Here is a 24,132-nt window from a genome sequence, read left to right as displayed (position 1 = left end):
CTGGGTGGGAGCAGTATAGTGGGTTGCCAGCTGCCCTTTTGATTTCATGGTAAAAGGTACTTGGTAACAAAAGCCATGGTGGGAGACCCCAATCCTTTCCTTCGGCAGAGAGGAAGGCTTATAAGCGTCGGCAGCATGAGGCCCTGGCCACACTGCCATGCCTCTGCAGCAGGGAAGCTGCACACCACTGCAGCGAGCTTGCAACTTCCTGGTGGAGCAGGTTTGACACTCTCAGTCAGAGTACTGGGAGACAATTACAAGCAACTGAGTTGTCACCTGTCAGCTGAGCCACAGCTCTTTCAGTGGTGCCCAGTGACAGGACAAGGGGTAACAGGCACAAACTGGGGCACAGGAAGTTCCGCCTCAACATGAGGAAAAACTTCTTTACATTAAGGGTGGAAAAGCCCTGGAACAGGCTGCCCAGAGAGGTTGTGGATTCTCCTTCTCTGGAGATATTCAAAACCCGCCTGGACGCAGTCCTGTGCAACCTGCTCTAGGTGGTCCTGCTTTAGCAGGGGGGGTTGGACTAGATGATCTCCAGAGGTCCCTTCCAACCCCTACCATTCTAAGATTCTGTGATCTACTCTCCCACCAGCATAAGACAAAACTGTGAGTGGTTTAAATCAGAAGTCTCCCTCCCAGTGGGTTAACAACCCCCCCAGAACCTTAACACAAATGGTAATTCATTAAGCTGCAGTCACTCAATTCCTTGCTACTGTCCACAAATGAAGACTGGGTAACATGTTGTGCTAAATGCCCTTCAAAGCCAACAAATTTATTTTTGGAGTATGATACTGCTTGGGTATCATATTCCGGCCATATGTGTTTAACTACTCAAACAAGTAGTCTATTTGGGACTGCCCTGTCAGAATTTGCCAGGCAATCTGCCATCAGTACCAACTGGAAGCTGGTGTTATTAGAGATGTTGCGAAGCAGAACAAAACCACCCCTATAATATTGTGGCTACCACAATAAGCACACACACTCCACAGCTTATCCCCCAATCAGACAAGCAAAAGTTGCTGATGTGCCCTGCTAAGCCAAGATCAGAGACATTGTGTGCTGGACATTAGCACAAACCATCCTAATGCCATGGTAAACAACCACTCAGACAGTGTGTGAAGTCATGGGAAATGCCTGTTATCATGTCCCACCTCAAAACCCCAGAGTGCCTGTCTTCCTTCTTCTGGGTCACTCTGAGCATTTTTGGCTCCTGCCAATGGAGCCGAGGTCTGTGTTGGGGCTGAATTACAGCACTCGTGTAACGCAGCACTTCAAAGACCTGCTTACAGCATGGCACATCTGCAGCCAGTGATCTGCCTCCTTGTAGACGAGAATCGTGGAATTACCACACTAAATTGCCCCCACAAAATAGCCCACTCTGAAGCAACACACCCAAGGCATAGCCACAGAAGATGTGAACCATTGCCAGACTCTGAGCCTGATAACAGTGTGAGAAGCAATTTGGTTATAAGGTCTGGTTTCCTGCCTTGTGAGGCTTGAGGAGAGACACGAGACAGCCACAGCTTGGGGTGGCTTCTTTCCCCTACAAGCTCAAGGCAGCTCTTCCCAGCAGAGAGGGGTGGTTGGGCAGGGGAGGAGAGGTGGGAAGCAGAGATCTGCCGCCCCACAAAAGCCAGCTGATACCCAGCCTCATGTTACAGCACAGGAAAGGCAAGTGGGGAAGTAGGTCAGATCCTGCAATAGCTGTCACTGGGAAGTGCTGAGAGGAGGGCCAACGGGGGAGAGAGATAAAAGGCTTTCCTAGAGGTTGGCTCCATGGTTGAGCTCTCACCTGGCACCCCTAGGGAGCTCCTTGGCGTGGGATCCCCCACATTCCAACACATACTAGGAGCAGCTGTACAAGTCCTCAGTGGGAAGCAGCAAAGAAACCCCACAGAGAGCAGCACCAGCCTTGCAAAACGGTATCACATTAAAAGCACTGCCATGAAAAAGCAAAGCTGTGCAAACAGCAATGAGATGGCTGGCGTCTGGAAGCTGGGCAGCCATCTTGCTGGCTGCACCTGAAGTCTTTTTGGGCTTCTTTCTCCTTCACCTACAAGTCAGATTTGTGGTGGCACTGAAAGTCATGGACACAGCTTGCACTCACTTCAGTAGTGTCATGATTTGGTCTCAGGCCCCAAAACCAAGTCACAAAAACACAGCTTTGCAGTATAAATGACCACCTGTGCCCACCAATCCACTGCCTACCCTACAGTCCCGAGAGACAGCGGCCTGTAACTCAGAGGCCGTAAATTCCATGGTTATGCTGACACAGCATGCAGGACCCCGGGACAGCTGGCACAGAGGAAACCCATGCTTTCTACTACCCTTGTTATGTGTGGAGCAGAAAGAGATCAGAGCCAGACTGTCACCTGCAGGAAGATTTGTGGGAGGACAGATGTTTATTACAGTGGAAATCTCTGCTCTTAGACCTTCCACCGGCACATCTGCTACCTACCCCATCCCCAAAACAGACCTTCAATAAGGCTTAAGCGAGGTGAAGGCATTCTGCCGCCTCCTCACACAGAGGAACATTTCATCCTAGCAACACAGAAAATAGGTTTTAAAGGGTGCCAGATGGGTTATTTTTCTGTCTGCTACCTTTGTTTCACCCTTTCTTTGGAATTAGTGATGATTAAAGTCACTGCAGAGTTGCAGATCTAAACAATATGAAGGTATGCAGGAATAAGAAAGAATAAAGACAAAGAAGTGTAAAAACACAACAATAAAAGACCCCCAAACAACAAAAGCCCCTCAGTAACAGTTTGGTCCAATAACCATGGGAAGTTAGCTAAGGCTGACTCTTTCATTTAATTCAGTGGGCATTAGAGCACCACAGCAGACTTGTCTAAAGCCTCATCATGGCCCTAGAATATCCTAGTGGAACACAAAATAAGCTGAATTACTTGAGAAGTACCGTGCATCATTTTAAAGGTCAAGAATTATAATCGTTCACTGAAATACTGAATTTGTTAGTGTTTTCCCTGTACTTAGAGAATAAGAACAATTATATTGTAAAGTCAACTGTTGGAATAGTAGCACTTGTTATTTCAGTGCTTTAAGGACCAAATTCTGCCTTCAGATTCACACGCACATTTTCCATTGTCTGCATAGAAATAGATTATCTGTAGCTGACACTCACTTATTATTACACTCACTATGCTATATTTTGTGGATTTCAAATGATGGCTTAAGACATATTTGATGGTTTGTTTTTTTTTTTCTGTACAGTTTAGGATAAGATTGTGGATTTTTCTGCACTGTTGCATTCCCCAGAATACTGAAAGAGTGGCTTTAAGTCAGTAGATTTTACATTAAGTATACACAGTGACAAAATACTAACAACCCATGCTTAAACAGTTAAAATTATGTGTATGACAGTGGTTTTGCCATTATATGTTTCCATATTGTTGAAAACAATACTTTTTAGTCTAAACACCAGCAACGTTTTGATCACAGAAAATCATCAACAAAAACAATGGTTAAATCCAGCCTTTAGCTGACTTCAGGATTTTTTTTTCCCATCTAGCATAAATAAGCCTCAGGAAACAAAACAAAAAAAACAGACAAAAAATGCTGTAAATGGTTTCATGAACTTACATTGATGTAGCTCTTATTTCTTGGTCTTGCTGATCAAGAATAAGCCAGCAGGTAAGAAGCAGCAGCCAGTGATAAGTTTGTCGCCTCCACTCTGGGAGGTCATGTTAAAATAAGAAACTGAAAAAATGCTTTAAAATCGAATTGCTACGTAAGCCTCCCTGGGGATTTACACTCACTGATGTGTATGCTAAAAATGGTATTTCCAGTCTATCTTGTGTTGCCTGAGAACCAATTTTGTCCTTTTAAAATCTGCATTTATATTATAACCCATAAGTACCTTTCATTTTTGTATCAACACTATAAATACTATGTTAGTAATACTAAACTATTTCTATTGACTTATTTGTAAAAAGAAAAATATATTATATATTTATATATTTTTATAAAGTGAATTAACACTGGAGAGAGGTCTATGGGGAATAGAGTATAATCACAGTTGATGTGTATTATTGGGCATAAATTCAACGCATGAAACAAAAATGGAGAAGAAAGACGTATTCAGGTGATATCTCTCTTTCAAGCTGTGTCAGAGGAAGAGTCATAGGATGCTGACACTATGAAGTTGCCAGTATTGGAGTGGCTTGCCATGGACTGAGCAGCCTGCTGGCTCAAGTTATTGCAGATCAGCACCAGCTGGTTGCTCTGTGCTTCTGAGAGGGTGCTACAGCTCTGGTAGACGCTGAAGTTGGTCTTCCGGCCAGGGATGTTGCCTTTCTCGCACATCGTCTTTACCATCTTGGCAAGCTTGTTTTTCCCCAGGGCTTGGCAATTGTACCAGTGGAGCGCGGCCAAGTTGACAACCGGTTTGATCGACAGGTAAAAAGGAGCGTCCTCGTAGCGCATGGCTGGAGGCCGCCTCTGGGCATACTCCTTGTAGTCCTGCACAGGGCAGGTCTGTGGGGAGTGCTGGGTGGCGTATACCCGGGAGTCCGTCCCACCTCTCTTGCTCTTGGCGTTGACGTCTCCGTTGTCTGGCCCCATCCACTCCAGGTACTCCAACCCAGTTTCTGTCACCCGCAGCCGGATGTCTCCCCACTTGAGGGTGGACCCATGGAAACCTGTGCAGTGTCCAAACGCCTTAGTGTTGTTTAGCCAGACAAGGTTCAGCAGCCCCTCGGGATTGTACCGGCTCAACAAGCCTCTTTTACGCAGGATAAGCTCATCAGCAAAGGTGAGCTTCATGGATTTGTGTGGCTTGTTTCCTTTTCCTTTACACCTCAGCTCTATCTGCTTTTGCTTTAGAGCTTCCTGGGACCTCTTGAACTCCTTATCCCTTGTAATACTGTATCCATACCTGTGCTCTTTGAGATACCGCTCCAGCCCACACTGATAGTTGGCCAGACTGTTTGGCTCGTATTCAGACCCATCCTTTTGTCTGGCGTCCACAAAGAAGGAAGCAAGGTAGGCATCAAGCTCTTTGCAGGGGATGACGTAGATCTCCCGGGTCTCAGAGGGGTACTTGGAGATGAGGAACTCTCGGAAATTGCGGAGAGCCGTCTGTGTGCTGCGAATGGTCTTTTCGTTCTGCTCCCTGCTGAGCTCCGCTGCTCTCTCATCCTGGTCTGGAAGAGGGAGAAGGGGAAAGACAAAAGAAAGTAGAAGCAGTGAGTTCGTGCGATGTTGTTTTTTCCCAAAACAAATTTCCTTAAAAAGGAAAAGGAAAAAAATTAAAATAAATTTTGCAAAGACCACTAGAAAACATCATTACATACCTGTCACATGACTGAAAAGCCAACTTCAGTTTCACAAATTATGTACTAGAGTATGGCACAAAACCAAAAAGAGCTCCTCACGACACTGGGGCACGGTTTTGTGCATGAAGATTTGTGGAAAACAGTGGGATTAAAGGCAATCTGCTTTTCACAACAAATGCAAGGTAGAAGGTTTTTCTGTGGATCCCAATGCTGTGTGCATGGCCCAATCCAAGCAATAAACCCATTCTGAATTGCTTCATTTGTGAAACCGGAGGTTGTACTGGTTCCAATTTTTTTCTACAAAAAATAACTAAAGCATCATGTTTACGACAGTAAAAATTATCTTTAATCAGAAACATTTTTAAAGAGCTAAATATATATACACAGAAGCATACAGTATAAAATAATGCAGCACATCCTAACGAAGCAGTCGGCAGGTAAAACTACAGAGCAATGTGTAATTTACAAATGTACAAGAATAAAAAAAAAGTACGTTCACATCAGAAGATATGGAAGAAAAACATGATTACACAGTCTCTCTGCACAATCAAGCTGTACCTTGACAGCAGAAGTACAATTGTGAGCATTTCTTTTAATTTTGCAGAAAAATCAGATTCTGGAAACAACTTTGTATTGCTCCATACGGGTATACTCAAAGGTCCTTTACAATCAGTGACATATCAAACAACAATATTCAGATGCTACCGCTATGATGGTTGTTACTCATCACTGATTTTTGGGCTGACCATAAGATAAGCATAAAAAGGAAAAGCTTTTTACATGTAAGTGATGTGTGTACTTAAGGACTGTTTGCTTGGCATATGCAAACTATCCATCTGTACAAGGATGAGCTTACAAGCACATAGGTGGAACTGTCATTATGCATGCGACCTTAATGGTTTTAGAAAATGAACAGCAAATGCAAAGAAGGAAAAATTCAATTATTTGACTATGCTCTGTAATTGTGAATGGAACATTCTTTTTTTTTCTCTTCCACTTAATAAGCAGAAGAGGGAAAAAAGCAAGTTCTTTTTTGTTCAGTTTCATCACAAAACCCATACATTTTGGTGTCCTTTCAGCAGTGCCATAGTAACACTCGCCAGGTTTCTTCCCACCCAGCATACACACCACGAAGTGGTATGAGGCTGGGTGAAATTGCCTCTCTGCCATTCAGGCCAAGCTCACGTCAGGCCACGTAGCACACTCATGCTTGGCAGCAGTGCTCAGTCACTTACTCCTCGTGCCCACTCTGCCCTGCAAACCTGTTAACAGGGGAGGCAGCAGGGAAGGGAAGGAGGGCCTATCTCCTTCCCTAGCCCACCTGCAATGTTTCATGCAGTGCAGAAACATCGGTGCACAGCTATGCAGCTTCCTCTTCCACCCATAGACTGAGTGACTCTGAAAAGGGTGCATCCCATCACCTCCATACCACAGCTGCAGACAGAGGCATGGGGAGTGACTTTCCCCAAGACTTGCCAGCAGGCCAGAAACAGGGCTGAGTTTATATCCCCCAGGACCAGGTCCCATGTCTTCACTGCGAGGCACCCGCTGCATCCACAGCACTCAGTGAAACCTACTGAGAAGGGTCCTCACACCCTCTGCAAAGCACAGAGAAGCAGGGGTCTGCAGCTGAGGCCTTTGGAGGCTTCTACAGCCATGAAAAATGTTGCCACAGAGCACTGAGGTTTCCTCAAACTGTACTCAAGAAAAGGTCACCAGCCTGTTTCAGAAACGGGTCTTAATATTGATGTCAGTGTCAAAAAGCTCCTAGCAGCCTGCAGTGAAGTCTCATGCTTTAGGCAACACATAGGATAGATCCTTTTATTACAGCTAGATGCAGGCTGGAAATAAAAAGACAATGCTGTTTGAAGCTCCAAAACAAACAGTTACTCTGGTACCTTGTTCACTGCACCCACCACCACTTATGATAGCACTGGGTAAGTAATCAGTGCTTTGACTGACAGCCCACATTTTAAGTACTGTTTCAGTATAAACAGCACACATAATGGCTCAGTTTTATGTATGTCATCAATCACTACTTCTTAGAGGACAGCCTGTCACAACACAGCAGTGACACCCAGTCAGTCATTTATGTTATGGCATCTTTCCTTAATCTGCAGAGGAAATTGCTTTATCTGCAGCTAACAGTTATAAAACCCATGCTGAATTAAAGATCCCCTGAAGTTGCATGAGTGAAACAGTACCCTAGAAACACTGCATTCCAGCAGTGCTGTGGTGTGTTACTCCACAAGGCAGGTGGGAAATCCTAAAGGTAATGGGTCAGCTTCTCATCCAGCCACATCAGGAGAGCTACGTCAATTTTGACTGTGAATCCAGCCTGCAGTGGTAGTGGATTATTCTCTTCCTATGAGACTGCTCAAACATCAGGGATATCTCATAGCATGGGATGAATGCAGGGCGGCAGTGAGACACAATGGACAGAGCCTGAGACAGCCTAAGTCACTGGATGTCAGTTAAGCCACTGTCATCTGCATATGCTCTTCATCCACAGCAAAAGCAGATGATGTGGCTGAAACTAACAGGTAAGACAGTTCTTCATAGCCCAGGATAGCTGAGGAAGGAGACATAATTCTTCGCGTCATTAAAGTCTTACTTCTTCATTTCACCAAGGATATTTCATAGTGCTGAAAGAAACCTTATAATCCATTTCCAGCTACCATGGAGAAATAAATTGTATCCAGGCATGCTTTTAGCATCGCCAAACTTTGTTTTTTCTGCTAATTTCACAACCTTATTCTCTGTTATTGTGGTGGCTGACACTGGTCAGCACTGATGCACCTAAGCCACTTGCTCACTCCCCACCCCAAAGGGATGGGAAAGAGAATAGGAAGAACAAAAGCGAGCAAACCTGTGAGTCAAAACCTGTGAGAGAAAAAAGAAACCCAACCAACAAGTGATGCAAAGGCAATCACTAACCACCTCCCACAAGCAGGCCAATGCCCAGACGGTCTCTGAGCAATGCCCACCCAAAAGCCCTCCCTTCAGTTTTTATTGCTGAGCATGACATCATAGGGCAGGGAATACCCCCTTGGTTAGTCTGGGTCAGCTGTCCCTGTTGCGTCCCCTCCCAGTCTCTTGCCTACCCTAGACCTAGCTGCTGGGGGGACATAGTGGGACAAAGAGAAAGCCTTGACACTGTGCAAGTCTGGCTGATCAACAGCCAAAACACCTGTGTGTCATTAACACTGTTTTAGTCACAGATCTGAAACACAGCAGGGTGGCTATGAAGAAAGTCAACTCCATCTCAGCCAGACCCGGTACAATTATGCCATTTGGATCACTAACGAAACAGTGCCCAAGACCAGGCACACCTTGCATCTCTTCTGTACAAACTCTGACAGGACAAGAAGACCACAAAAATTATCCTCTGGGTCCAGTGTGCAAAAGGCCTTGTGAAACATTTACAACAAACCCATCTACTCTACACATCTCTACTTTGCCTAAGGGAAATAAGCAGAAACAGAATCCAAGACCTTACCACAGTCTGGATATTTGGCACGGATTGCTTCTGCTCTAGCCACATGGCCTTGCAACCTTGTCAGAGAAGATTAGGCTGGTGTAATGTCATTTTGTTCCACGCAAATCCACCCAGACTGACAGATAAAGAAAGGCTACATAAAAGTAATTCAGTCATTAAGAACTCGAGACTAAAAGGCTTCTCGAGTGCCATCACAGTGGATTTTTGAAAATTTTTATCTTCTGACAAGCTGCAAGAACTGTTGAGGTACAAGACTTCATCTTTGGGTCTGGGCATTGAAAGTGAATGTTTTTTTCCTGAGACAGGAGTGTTTCCAATGTAACAGTTCACAGATGTTTGCTTGGTCTTGCTTTGCTGCATCTTGCTGAGATGAGACCAAAAGCTCTTTTGCCCAGGGCTTACTTTTTTTTTTTTAAAAAAATAAAATTCTGTGGTCCTGCTGGAAATTACTGAAAACACAGGTGGGAATCTACATTAGTTCCTTGAATACTGCAAACTGTTTGCTCCTGGGCCTCCACTGCTCACAACATTATCAACTCTTCAGTGTGCATGGGTTCCAAAACTGGGTAAAAGCACAGAAAAGAAATCACAAAGCACTCCTCAATACAAGAGAACACCTTTCCATCAGGAAGGCCCTGAGCTGCAAACTGCTGGAGGACAGCAGAGTAGGGAGGTGTCATATTGCACCTTTCTTATAGTCTTCTGCAGGTGTCTGTTAGGCTCTAGGAAGTCAGATTCTCTCATGTTATGGTCTAAATTGTCTTGGCTAGTAAAACAGTCTGAACCAACCAACCAAAAATTACTCTCATCATTGACCCACCAAGCCAAGCTATCCTTTTCCTTATCATAATGCAACCTTTGGAGCTGGTAGTGCTGTTACCTCTGTTTTACAAACTAGGAGCAGAAACATAAAAAATAAATTGACTTGGAGATGCATTTCCTGAAGTCCTGCCCCTTCAGTTGCATCACTGCACAAAGGACCCAGTTGGAGCTCGTGTTTCCTATCTGATCGCTCATCAGAGCTTCATTTCCAAGAAAACCAGAATGTGGCAGAAAAAGCCAGTAAAACTGGGACCCAGGGTAAACTCCCAGCTAAGAGTCTGAAAAGTACCAAGTAGTTTAGATGTCCCAGTTTAAACGTAGCCAAAGAGATAAAGTGGCCTGACAGAGATTAAACAGACAGCTAGTGGGAGCTGAGTGTCTGAGGCTAGCCCCCAACCATGAGGCAATCCCTCCCATACAGCAACAGCTGTCTTCTGATCTTTTCATAATCTGATTTTAATGCAGCCAAGACTTAACATTATCAGTGAAGTTATCAAACTTGGCATTGTTTTTATTTCAGCTTGCACACATACACAGAGTCAGACTCCCTAAAAAAGACATAATATCTGTAATTATGTAAGGGGAGAGAAAGGCACATGCTTTCATGACAGACAGATGCAGATCGTTAATGTTCAAAGACGGTCTGTAACATTAGTGGGAGTCATGAACCTGAGCTATTATTGCAAAGACTTAAACTCTGCTTAAGGTAGACAGTGAGATCTCAGAAGAACATTAAAAGTAAGGTGGGTTTTTTGGTGGTAATCACATCACGAGCCAAAGTCTTCTCTGCCCAGTTTGTGTTCTGACCAGGAAAATGCTTCTGCAGCAGACCTGCTTCCACCAAAATGCTTTCGTTCAGGTGAAAAAGCCTAGCTAACCGCACACAAGGCACCACGTATCTCCACACTGGAGCTAAGTGTTCTCTCTCCACTCCCCAGCACTTTGCAGGTTGGCTCTTGCCTCTGCTCTGCAATTACTGAAATGCGGCAATATCCAGCCTATGGGCCGTGACCACATGTAGCCCAATAACACATTTAATGTAAACCACAGCCTGCTCCTACCTTTATTTTCTGCTGTCCCCTCCTGTTTCAAGACGGCATCTGCAGGCAAATGACATTCTCAAGTCAACAACCGCAGTGGGCAGAGGTTGCTCTGAGGCACAAGGGAGTGACTTGACAATAGTAAAGTCACGGAGGGGAAAGGCTGGGGGACTCTCTGACAAACGTGCACTCCTGGAAGCAGTGCCACAGCTCCCCTGTCAGGAGTGGCTGAATGCCATGGCATCACCTAACATCAGTCCTCTTTCTGCATGCAAAACTTAGAAAGCTGACAGCTGGTTTTCACTGTATCACAGGAATAATCAAGTGAAAGCCATTCTCCTGTCTCACCGCCAAAGAGCAAGGGTGAGGGTAAGAGCAGGACGTCCCCACTGCAGAAGTGCCTCTGAGCATTCGCAGAAACACTCTGAGATTAAGAGACAGGGAGAGCTAAACACTTGGAGAATGATATTTTTGGCACTTTTACTGTCTGGTACAGACTAATTATCTCGGGGCAACTTCTACACACATACAGTAGTCAAAGGCTTAAGTCAAAAATACATGTTTTAATGTAATTATTTCATATCCAACAATAACCATTTCTTTAGGAAGTCCTAAGGCCAAATAAAGTACGCTTCCTGTGTCACAATAATCATACTTAAGCTTAGGCTTGGTGAGTCAGAGTCAAAAGAGGGGGGAAAAAACCCAGTGACTGCCTGGGGACTTTCATCAGGTTTTGACATCTAACAGACTCTGAGCTCTGTAGGATCAAAGGATTAACTTGTTAGCTGTAGATTACTGAACTAGAAGAAAGTGCTCCTGCACTTTTTCTTGAATTTCTCCCCTACCTATCTGATGTTGCTACTAAATTCTGTTTACAGTGAAAGTTCCCTACTTCTACTGCATCAAGTCAAACTCTTATGTAGTTTTAACTTTTTCAGAAAAGGCTTTTTTAGCATTTAAAATCTGTAGCATGACAGAAACTTATTAATTAAAATCCATTTATCAAAGATGTTATGTTTTCTGGCAAAAACAATTATGCTTCTATTCAGTTAACCTCCAACAAAATTATCAGTGAAGTATTTTATGATTCTAAAACTGAAAAGCTTTTGATTCTGTCTAAAAAAAAGGACATAGATTGCAAGCAAATGAGCATGGGATTATTTATAAATTGGTATCTCCATGAACTAACGAGTCATTAAAACAAACTTTAGTGATCTGTACATTTTTTGCAAGGTACAGAATGGTCTGATGAATGGATGCTCGCTCAGACGCTAGTGCTGGTTTTCAGTTTGCGTTTACTTTCACTACTTTCTCACCACTATAGCCTGAAATGATATGAGGTACAATTTGGCTGCTGGCAAAGTCAACAATAAAACTCACATCAATATTAACGGGACTACTGCACGATCCTCAGATGACAGAAAATTTGTAACTATGACAAAAGATTAAGAATTTATGTCCTCTTACGACTGACTGGATCAACCTTCTACACAGTGGGCACTAGCAATCACTAACGAACGGTGCAAACCAGCAGCGTCCTAGGGCCTTTGATTTGTACAAGGCTCCTTTCCTTCTCCACCTCACTGTACATGACATCTGAGCTACTTCAACACAAAGGTTCTAAAAACGCATTTTCTAAACAAAAAATGTTTTAATTTGTTCAAAGGATGAACTCCACTTCATCCAGTTATCTGGTTTTGGTTTTGTCAGGGCTAGCGGAAGAAAGTGTTGCATGCCAGTTTTGCCTTCCACTGAACACTTACAGTGGTATTCTGGGGTATGAGACTGTATAGTTTCCTGTCTCCTTTTGAAGCTGTTCTGTGATGCACTAATGTGAATTGCAGCAATGCAAAATCGGATGCATTTCCTCTGTACCCTGACAGTAAGGCTACTCAGTTCATATTTACCCAAATCCCACCTCCATTTTGCAGGAACAAATATACCAAATCCAGCTCTTCTAGGCTTGCCTAACACTGCAGCACTTCACAGCAGGATGCTACAGCTGCTTCCTAGGGCACAGCATGGAGAATAGCAGAAGCAGAAGCCCTGCTCCAAGTGAGTCACTTGGATTATAACCAAGCCTGGAACCAGCTCCAGGTCTACCTACCCTGCCTTATCGCTCTCTTATTTCCATGCTAGCTATTACGTTTACAGGAAGTTTATAAAAACAAATTCTTTGGACCCTTACATAATTGACTGAGGTTCAGGGACCCAACTCTTCATATAGGTGGAGGATATAAAAGCCATGCTTGGAGTTTTCTATACTGCAAACCTGAAAACATTAGAAAACTTTTTTTTAAAAAGTGAAACCTCTTTCCTTTCAAAATAACTGACTAAACCTTCTTCAACTATGTTCACTTCTAACATGTAACTGCTGCTCTTTTAGAGCTCAGGTTAAAAAATTCAGGCAGATTGGTGAATTTGGAGTGCTTCTGGAGTTAATGTAGCAAAACACTACCTAGAATGTGAAGCAAATGTCAGCTTTATATTGAGCATGCATCTTTGTAGTCAGCCATATAATCTCCTAATAATTTCCAACCAATTTATTGCTAACTCTGCTTAGAAAACTCAAAAGTACTCCAGTTTAAGGCCAAAGACAAGAGACATTTTTTGCCAATTATTTTCTTCAGGTTAAATATTTAACTTTGGAAACCAGAATTCTTTTTTACCCAGGACATCTTAAAACCACAGTGAAATGTCACCCTTTCAAGCATGTCATTTACTTCATGATCTGTGGCAGAAGGAGTTAAGGGAGTATGTCAGTGATTGTCTAACCTACCCTGAGAACTGGAAGCTGGATGATGCACAGCAGAAGCGATGCACTCACGTCCTGGTTTGGGCTAAACCAGAACTAATTCTGTTTTAGTGCTTTAACTTTTCAGTTAAGTCTCCTCTAACTAACGGCACTTTCTGAAAGAGCAGCACGTTTTTCCAGACAGTGACTGCTCCCAGCAGTGATAAGGCCTGGTGTTTATGGTTAGTACCAAGGAACGGTGTGCAGAGAGGCCCTTGCTTATACTTGTTCTTACAGTGACCAAGGTCATTGCTAAATCTCGTACTCAGTGTTGGGGTGCTGGGAGCGAAAAGGGTCGCAAGTACGTAAAAGGTCGCACCTGCAGGGAGGAGCGAACCAGACAGGTGACCCAAACCTGACCAACAGAGTATTCCATCCCATAGATGTCATATTCAGTATAAAGCTGAGGGATCACGAGGGTCAATCTCTCTTCTTCGATGGCCGACATCTGAGGAGGACTCTGTCTGATCTTCTGTCGTCAATCCCGATCCGTGTGTCCCTGAATCCAGTGCCTGAGTCCAGCTCCTGCATCCCATCCCTGCCTGCTGCCCAGTCCAGCCTGGGACTGCCCCAGTGCCAGCCCTGCGGTGTGGTGGTGAGGTATCGTCATCAGGGTGGGGGGAGCTGGGTTCAGTATTGGTTTTGTACATATTGTATATAATTCATTATTTCCTTATTCTTATTATTATCTTTTCTTTTATTGTTACTGTTTCATTAAAGCTGTTTTAGTTTTCTTTTCCAAACCATAAAGTCTCTCTCCCTTGTTCTCTCTCCCTTTCCCTTTTGGGAGGGGAGAGGGGTTAATAGAGAGCGTCTGTCATTCATTAGTGGCCGGCCCAGCTTCAACCCGTGACAACTCATTTTCCAAGAGGACTTGGTGGCTTGGCACCACTCCAGAAAGTTTTGCACACACATCCTCGGCAGATTATCTGGTTTTCTCCCAAATAAGCTTCCAATTCAACAAAGCATATTTTAAGTGCATTCTGGATTGGAGTCCCTGTTATTTAAGGATATGCCTACATAGAAATGTAGAAATCAGTTGGACTAATGTATGTTTAGAAGGTAGAAGAGGGGCACAACTGAATAGCATTTATATGTATAAGATGACTCAATTCAAGAGCTGCTAAGAGAAAAAACAAGAAGAAAAAATCAAAATGAGGAGAAAAAATCTTTAAAGATCTGAGAAACACCTCTTTTGTTGAATTAAGCTTACCGTTTAAAAATTAGGGGAAAAAAATACAAATTCTCATGGCAAAACCCCATGTCTTATATAAGAAAAACAGGGAGCTACGTTTTCCATACGGTTTCCACCTTTATGCGCTCATACAGAGAAAGCCAGGTTTACATGTGTAAACAGAGCTCGCAAGCACCAATTGCTCAGCCAGCAATTTAACTAGTGGGCTGGTTTGCACAAAGTCACAGGTACAAATTTATAAGGCATTTTAGAAAATTTGGCACAGTGGAATTTTGTGCCTGTCTGTAGTTGCAAATCACGTGGAAGAAGAAAGAAACAGGACACAAACATGCATCCCCTTACAGTTTAGTCTTCTCTTTACATGCCATCCCACATCACCAGAGGCTTAGAGTGTTCTCAGCTATGGCCTACCACCAGTTTTAATGTCACTGCATTTAAGAGCTAGCTTTAATAAGCACAGTCGAGAGAGTAATACAAGAGGTCTCAAAGGGATAAGCCACGGCTATGAAGTTTGGCTGCTTTTGATTCACTCCAGACAGCAGCTGAGAAGCAGAGTTGGGAAATATGGAAGGGAAATAAAGACAAGGGGGAGAGAGGGGAAAATCAGAACAAAGGGATGTGAAAAAAATAACAACACTGAAGAAAGATATTAAAAACAGATGAGGATCCTCATATTCTGAAATCTAATTTATATCACTGTTGCAGAATGAGGCAGTCTACCTGGGGCAACAAGCAGTGAAACAGAGAAAAGGAGTATGTAGTAAAAATTTTATTGCATTAATCATAATAAGCTGCACTTTAAGTCTTGGCCAAAACATATTCTTAAATCAAGCTGAGAATGTGAGCAGTTTCAGACTTAAGAGCATGAGGCCCACATGACTGTAATTAACATAATAAATCATGCTGTGGAGCTCTCTACACAGGCTGACAGCACTTAGTTAATATATTGCTTATTAGAGACTGCAGACATTTCTCCCTCTATTTTATTAAAGTGCCTTGGTAGTGAATCAAAAGGTACCCTCTTCTGTTCTGGCTGAACTATCTACTGCAGGTGTAATAGGAAACACGTTCGGAGCTTGTGCCATTGACTTCTGATAACACAGACCACAGCGTACGCATCCCAAACTGCATTTCAGTACTTTCTCTCCCACCCCCATCTTTAATTCAGCAAAGTACTTGAGTTGCCTTGTTACTGAGCTTGCAGTTTTATTTCTGAAATTCTTGGCTGGCGATTTTGCCCAACCAGACCAATTCGCTTTTACCTTTCTGCACTGTATATTCTTCAGCACGAGTGAAGCAAGCTATGAAGGGCACAAACTCTATGAAGAGCTCACAATTTACATCCTTGCCTAACTAGTTTCAATGCATACTTCTAATGCATGTATTTCCTTTGTCTTCACTGTGTCAGAGAGCAGAACTTAAGGGCCAGCTCTTTACACAATTCTCCAGAGACAATGAAGTGCAACACTTAAAGTGAAACAGCTCCTAAGGTAGACTTTTTTAGCCTGCTTTTCTGTTTTGAGCCTGTGCTGAGCATCCTCTCCTCCTTGCTCTCCAGAAAAAATGATGACTTTGAACTTCAGTTTAACCTTTGCAAACACAACTCTCACCATATCAGGAAGGGGTGGAAGTTCAAAGATGTAAAGGTCCTACAAGGCTGGAGGAGACTCAAGAGCTGGGCAGAGATATGAATACATCCCAACTTGCGGAAAGGCCACAGACCTCAGGTGTTACCTAGTCTGCTAGGCAGCTGCTCACACACCCTGGCTGACCAAAGTGCACACACTTTGTTCCAGACTAGACACAGCACGTCCAGACATTCACCAGGACAAGGAGTCCCAAGCGGCACAGGAGCAGCTGGAGATTCTGCACAGAGAAGGAGATGAAGAGATAAGGAATGGGCATTCATCAGGAACCAGGCTGTTGTTCATGGCTCAACTCATTTATTTCTGTCCTTGAATACAGGTTTAAACTTACTTTATCATAGTTAATTGAATAGATATTTAGTCACATTTTGCAGCTCTACTTGAGTAAACAGTCTTTAAATACATTGAGGTGCTTCAAATTTTTTCAAACTATGTACACACACACAGAGCTTACACACACACCTCTTCGCTGCTTAGAATATTGTTATTATTTCTCTTCTGTAATTAAATTGTCAAAATTTTCCTGTTGGGATTGTATTGTTATTTCCATAGAAATAATTTGTTCTTTATTTAGGATATGAACAATCAGTTCCCCTGCTACTGAATGAGTTCATACCAAAACCAACACCAACTAATTCATGTAAGAGGTGACATGGAGTATAGTTAAATGGATATAATTATGGGTGTATGTTATACATTTATATGGCTGTTTTATCATGCACTAGCACAATAAACAGTCAGATGCATTTAACATCTGTACAAGTGAACGGTAAATGGGACAAGTTATTTGTCAAACAGTAAGAGGGCTATCTGAAATCAGGGGAAACAGGCAAAAAAGATACTTCATTATACAGAGGAGAAAAAAGAAATCTAAATCTGTGAGCAAAAAGCAAAGCATGTATCAGCGTACAGGCATGAATGCTGCGCTGTAAAGCCAAGAATAGTTTTCCTCTCTGTTAATTTGTTTTCTTGGAGATATAGTCAGTAAGAGACAGCAAGTCCCAAGCAACTGGCAGCGTTCCATTTCCCATGAGTCAATGACAGAAAAAAATCCCCGTAACTTGGCACATCCACAAAACTGAAGGACAGGGCTCACCACAATCACAAGAGTGCTCCAAGTTGTGGACAAAATTAAATTATTCCCATACAAGACCAACCATGCTTCTGTGGCTCATTCACACTGCTATCCTTGACCAGCCACACTAGTAAAGCAGAGATTAGGCAGATACCTAGTTAAGAGAAAGGTGAGTGTAAATAGAAAATTGAAGCAAGCTATTTAAAGATCAGGGATGAATGTCCTTATCTTTCACAGGCTTGGTCTTTGAATACAGGTATGTCCTGCTTGAAATAATTCAGTAACACAGGACATTCAGCTTTTGCACTGGGGTGATGTGACCTGGGTCAGAACAGTTGTGAATCAATGTTTTCCTTCTCTGAACAAAACAGAAGGCCAGCTTTTTTCTCCCCACCAAGGACAAATTAGCAAGCGATTAAGTATTATTAATCCATAGATGTACGGTTTCAACTGATGCTTTCATCGTGAAGCCCTAGTTAATGAAAAGCAGTAACAGACCACAGTGTCACTGCCAGTCTAAAGATACTCTGAGTTTAATCAACAGTATTTCTCTGTGTGTGCGTGCACTTACTGTCTAATTAAAGTTAATGGGAGCAACAGGTATATATTAGAAGATGCAGTCAATGCACTTAATGGTCAATGAATAATCAAGCACATAACGTAAAGCTTTCATCAGACTGAGAAAAGCCCTCAGCACCACTTTTTACATGACATGCATGCAGGAAGCTCTGTTCCTGCCTCCCACCAAGGGCAGAATTTGGTGGCAGCCAGGAGCTGGGAACGCTGCCTCTAACACAACGTTTGCGTGATCAGCAGCATCTTGACATTTTTGCAGGGCAGCATTGCTTGGTTCCAGACAAATGTGGGTTCACTTGGGAAATGAAAATACAGCTCTGCCCACCCGTCCCACAGAGGCCACTAGACACATTCAAGCTGTTCACAGAAACAGCTTTTGTGTGATCAGCCTGTGGAGTGCCCCAGCAAGAAAGATTCATCAGGCAAAGGAGGTGTTTCAGTTTCTTCCTCCTGAGGCTCTGATTTAATAGCCTGGTTCAAACACTTCCTGCAAACAGCATGGGCATATGCTTCACTTAAGCATACTTCACCAAAGAAAGATGGATTTCTGCATGTTTCAGTGCCTTCAGGATCTGGATGCCAGCCTTGATAAAATATCTAGCATCAAGCTCCTGTTTTCTTTTCTGGAAAAATTCAAACAAGAACTTCTGCATTCAAAATTGTTATCTTGCTTAGATAGAGAGAAAATACACTCAGAAATTTTTACTGATCTGTTTCATGCTCAAGCAGGTTCTAGGTTAACTGCAAGCACAAAAAGAAGATGACACGACATAACAAGACTCACTAAGAGGGAAATAATTTAGGAAATAGGAGAAATGAGAAGTCACTGTGTGCTGGCTTCACAGGACAGCTTATACAAAAATGGCATGCTCCCATCATGGAGGAAGGTGAAAACAGTTCTTCCCAAGGTTTACTGCTGCTATTAAAAGCTTAGACCTTGAATACATATGTGAAATAGTTCTTCCATAGGCATATTTACTGAAGTACCAGCCTCATCCAAAATGGAATAAAAGTCTCAGAAACTATTCTGACATAAAATGCAAGTCCTGTATTACCTTTCGTTCAAGCACCTCATCCAAAGTGCAAAAGCAAAGTGCATGTCTGAGGCCTTTCCAGGGTGTCTCTCTTGGCTGCTGTGCTGCATCTCCTCTGCAGATCCCAATCTGATCCTGCCTTGCCTCTCTTTTCTTACTATGAGACTCAAAAATTGTAAGATGAAAATAGCTCCAAAATTAAATAGAGCAATTGCAAAGACCACACAAAGAAAACATCATGTAAATAATCTTCTATTTCCTACGAATACAGTGATGTTCAGTAGAGATCTATCCTTTGTTGGTTTTGTATGTTTTCAGCACAGCTGGAACCAGCAGAGGCCTTATTTTCTTCCCTCATATACCAGTATCACAAAACACAGCACTTTGCTCGGAACAGTAGTCTGTTTAAGAAGTCTTTCATGAAAGGGAGAGTATAGCACCTAGATCATGTTGGTCTTGCAAAAATGTTTCTTTTCTACTTCTCACTTATGCTTCTTATTTTTTGCTTTTCTGCCTTTCACATTGGGGTAATGGGGGAGAGGGTACATTTCTAAGTATGAAATGAGCAGTGATGCTCCAGAACACAACCATTCATTGAAGTGGGCAGTTTCTCTTCCAATATGACACACCATCTTACTTAATACTTGTTTGTGCTATGGTACTTTGAACTAAAAATACATATTTAAATGAAGTGTTAATAAATCTCCACGACGCAATTCCTCTATTCAGAACCCCAGAGAATATTTCCAATTATTTGGCAGCTCAACTTGGCATCCTTTACAGACTTAATCCTTAAAAACTGCTAGGGCCTGGCTGCAGCAGATTTTCTGAGGGTACAGATTCAACTCCCTCCTACCTACAGGCAAGCAGGTTCCACAGACTGCATGGACACTACCATTCCTCACCTGTTACAGAGGATCAATCATCCTGCTGTTATTGCAGGAATACGACTTGAAGCCCATCCCTAAACATCTCCCACACCAACCTACTTTCAGCATGGATACCCGTGAACGGTTTCCTCCAAAATGTATACATATACATCCAGTAACACTGCTGCCAGGAGATGTCTCTGTGTGCTGCAAGTAGTGCCACTCAGAGGAGGTCCATGATGAACAGGGGAAACAAGCCTTGACATCAAGAAAAGATGCAGCGTAATCTCTTGTGTGCATAGCTGCTTTGATATCAATACTTAATATTTAGGACAGGAAGAAGGTCACCCTCTAACATAACAGGTCCACCACTTGTCTTCAGGGTTGCAAAGAGGCTGGCATAAGCCTTCTGTGTCTGGGAGGAATTTCCACTAAAGAAAATATGTATGGAATCCTGAAATGGTAATAAATACTTCTCTTAAGTACAGTGAAAATCTAAAGATATTTTATGAGTCTTCATTCCAGTGTTCTCCTGGAAGAATTAATAACTTGATAAATGCTTCTTGTAGGACCAGCTTCATAAACATACTCTTATATTCAAATTATTAGTACTACGGTTTCTCTTTTTTTTTTTTAATTTTGATTGTCATGCTGTGTATCCAGATGATAAAAGCAAACAGATGACTACTTTGCCAAGGCCGAATATGTCCTTTTTATCATACCATCATGGTTTTAAACAGAACTCCCTCATAATATTGTAATGATAAGTAATATCAGCCTCATTAGCAGTATTTCTAGAATAAAGGCCCCCAAACATTAGCTTATAATTTAACAGCATTTGAACACAGATAATTGGGGGGGGGGGGGGGGGGGGGCGGGGAGTGGGCTGGCAAGTCCATGCTGCAAGATCAAAAGGCAGTGGCAGTGCAGGAGGTGGTTAATCAACTGACTATCTTCCTTTTTCTGATAATTAAAACTATCTTAGTTTTATTCTTCTAAATAAACCAGGCCCTTGCAACTTAGGAAAAAAAATACTATGCTTTTTTGTAATTATGTATCTCAGCACTTAGTATTTTTAGTTCAGCTACTACAGCAAGAATAGATAACAATTATGGCATTTAAAGAGTCACCAGTGGACTCTGAACTCTAGTCCAACACAAAAAGAAAGAGACAGTCTCACCCCTGCATATGTTTAATTGTTCTCTTGACCACATTCAGCAGCCTATGTCCCTGGAGACAGGCTTCAGCAGTCACTGTAGCCAAAAGTCATCAATCTTTGTACATAAATTACAGAGATCGATCAGCAGTTATTTGAGTGTTCTTGGAAGAGCTTAAGTAAAGTTTTGTAACTTTCTTTTGATATGATTATTTGCCTCGTTACATTTATTCTTGGCACAGTTCCACTGGACTTGGAAGAATTACAGTGGGGATTAATTTGGCCTTGCTGTATGTATGGCTGATGTTTTATATACCTCTAAAAAAGGCATTATTTTTTCATTGTTTGCACTTCTTTGGAATGTGCTAACTGACACATTTTTTTTTCCTTCCTTCCAGTGTAAACAGCAATCTAGGAGTTTAAACTAAACCTAGTCAAACTGGCAATCCATGAGGTGTGGGGGACTTTTCTCCTCTAAGTCTTATAACAGTTTGATGCTTATCTAATAGCTCCTAATCCACGAGTCTTATGATCACATGACAATATCAGCTCCCACTTAATTTAAACCCACACGACTGCGGGGGCGGGGGTGGTGGGGGTGAGGGAGAGGTCCTAGTTCTTTTGAATGCAGAAAAATACTTTAAAATATTCCACCTAAAAGCCCTACACCAACATCAGACAACCCTCAGAGGCACTGCATTTTATAATAGTCATGTTCGGATGGAGACACTACATGAACACCTGGAACAGACAGGGATGGATAGCAAAACTGGGTATTTGACTTTGCCCATTGTCCTGTTTGGCAACAAGATCTGCATGTTCTTGCCAATTGATAGATTTACTAGTGTTCAGTTAGGTTTCAGGGTGTCCAGGTTGACGTATCATCCAGGCTGCTAAAGTCATTGTTTTTAGTGCTTACAGTAGCTGCCACAGGGTCTGCACATAGGCAATTTTTTCCCCCTCCACTGGTTAGCTCTGCTCTGTTTGAACAGACACTCCTAGGCTGAACCAGCAAGGGAACAGACGGAGAACTCACTCCTTCCCTTGCCACTTCCTGGGATGGCACTACTCATCAGCTAGAAGAGCAAAGCCAGCACTGTCTGCACTCAGGTCCAGAGGCAGCTGGTGAGACTGCTCAAGAAACAGATTTCCTCTCCCTCCAGAAGACCTACGGCCAACACTGAGTTATTCTGCACATGGGATAATCATTCAGCAGAAGTACGTTGTTTTAACATGCTCCTTATCCAATAATGTTGGTCTGTTTGTGCCAATTCTTGCTGCTTTGGCAGCAGTGGGACATGAAAAAAATAAAGGACATGGGATACGAGAACTTCCATTGAGAACATAATTTTTTTTCTCTTGGATTAATGTGTTATCAATTTCATGGCTAAGGTTGTGGTTGTCTTTCTCATCTATGCAGGCTGCTCTGATTTAGGGGTCAGCGAAACTGTTTAATAAAGATATATAGAAGAACAAACCTCTCTCCAGGTACTCTCCTTGTGCCCTCCTTTGCCTCTCCATGTCAAACATCACTCTTCTGACATGGTGAAGGCAACATACAGCCCTCAACTCTAGTCTCCGCTGGCCAAGACCACTTCTTTCTAGTTCATGGAAACAGTGCATGGCCAGATTTCACAACCTTCCTGCCCCGTGCACAGAGTGATGTGGCTGCACACCCTCTCCCATGACACAACTGTACCCAAAACAGACCTATAAACCTGTCCTAAAAGAGCACTTGCCCTATGGCAGCGGTACATCTTCTCAGAGGGGGTGCTTCTGGCCTTTGAGGTATTCCAAATCCTTTTCCAAGCAGGGGGTTTTCTCTATCTACTGACTCAAGAGCCAGTGGGACTGAAGCACCCTCATGAAATGCAGCACCTCCTCCACAGCCAGCCCCTCACTGAGCTGTGCCTGAGGGGCCATCCCCAAACTGCCACCACCCCTCAAATCCCAGGGTCCTACCTGGCATTGACTGTGCCGCTGCCTCGGGGGTGGTGGTGGGGGCAGCGTGAGGCTGCTGCTGGCTGGAGCTGACCTCGGGCTCGGCGCTCACCGAGGGCGAGCCGGCTGCCTCGCTGCCCAGGGCCAGCTGTGGGGTGGGTGGGAGGGTCTCCTCAGCAGCTGGCAGCTCCTCTTGACCAGGCAGCTGCAGGGCTGAGAGGGGGATGCTGATGGGTTTCCCAGCGGCAGCAGTGGCGTTGGAGCTGGTGGCTGGCACCTGCAGGGCGGCCACGGGGCCACTGCCTGCTCCCCGAGCCGGGGAGGCCACGGGGCCCCGGGGTGGCCTCTGTGTGGCCAGCCGGGGCGGGCCGGGGGGAGAGGCAGAGAGGCGCTGCAGGTCAGGGTCGGGGCCCGCAGCAGGCTGGGGCAGGGCCCTGGCGGGGCCCAGGCAGGATGGCCCAGCCTGGGCCTGCGGCTTGGGCTTGGACATCTGCGTCAGGGCCAGGGCCGGCCCATCGGCGCCGGCCGTCAGCTCGGCGTTGGCCACTATGTAGTAGTCTTCGGGGAGCTCCTGCTTGATCTTCTTGAGGAGAACCTCACCACCGCCCTCGTCGGCAGGCTGGGCCTGGGCAGTGGTGGGCAGGCCAGCAGCCGGCCGCTTGCGGGGGCCAGCAGGGGCCCGGTGGGGGTGTGGCTCAAAGTCGCTGTCCTCATCGGTGACAGAGGACTCACAGACCATGTCAAAGAGGGTGGCCTCATCCTCGTACTCCTCCACGGGCTCGCCCAGTTCTGACGGCTCACTGCAGTAGGAGAAGTCACAGGAGTCGCGGGTGCGGGTGCAATCCAGCTTGGCCTTCCCTGGCCGGCCTGGGTAGCGCTCCAGGGGGCTGGCCTGTGCCTCTGAGGGCACCCCCAGCATGCTGGGGCTGTCTGAGTTGAAGCTGCGGCTGTCCTGGAAGCAAACTCGCTCCTGGGAGCCTGCCCGGCAAGTGGCAGCCAGGGGCCAGTGGTAGGCATGGCCAGCGCTACAGCCCCACATGGCCGTGAGGTTGCCGTGGGCCCCCTCAGAGAGTAGGTGCTTGAGGTTGGGGATGAGGCTGCAGATGGTTCCGTGGCTGTGGGCCCAGCTCACCAGCTTGGAGAGGTTTTCAGAGGAGGTGTGAAGGCAGTCCTCCATGGTACAGGATC

General features: G+C 44.2%; 1 protein-coding gene across 1 annotated transcript; it reads right to left on the bottom strand.

The window, feature by feature from the left end:
* Positions 1-4,119: 4,119 nt before the first annotated feature.
* KIAA1958 (KIAA1958 ortholog) lies at positions 4,120-24,121 on the bottom strand. The gene is made up of 2 exons (XM_086480300.1): positions 22,966-24,121; positions 4,120-5,165 (listed from the first exon to the last, which is right to left on the bottom strand). The coding sequence occupies exons 1-2, from the start codon at positions 24,119-24,121 to the stop codon at positions 4,120-4,122; spliced, it is 2,202 nt and encodes a 733-aa protein (XP_086336426.1).
* Positions 24,122-24,132: the final 11 nt, after the last annotated feature.

This window comes from Leptosomus discolor, chromosome Z (assembly GCF_034619465.1).
Source record: "Leptosomus discolor isolate bLepDis1 chromosome Z, bLepDis1.hap2, whole genome shotgun sequence".
Lineage (NCBI taxonomy): Eukaryota > Metazoa > Chordata > Aves > Leptosomiformes > Leptosomidae > Leptosomus > Leptosomus discolor.
This window is presented reverse-complemented; position numbering and strand designations above follow the sequence as displayed.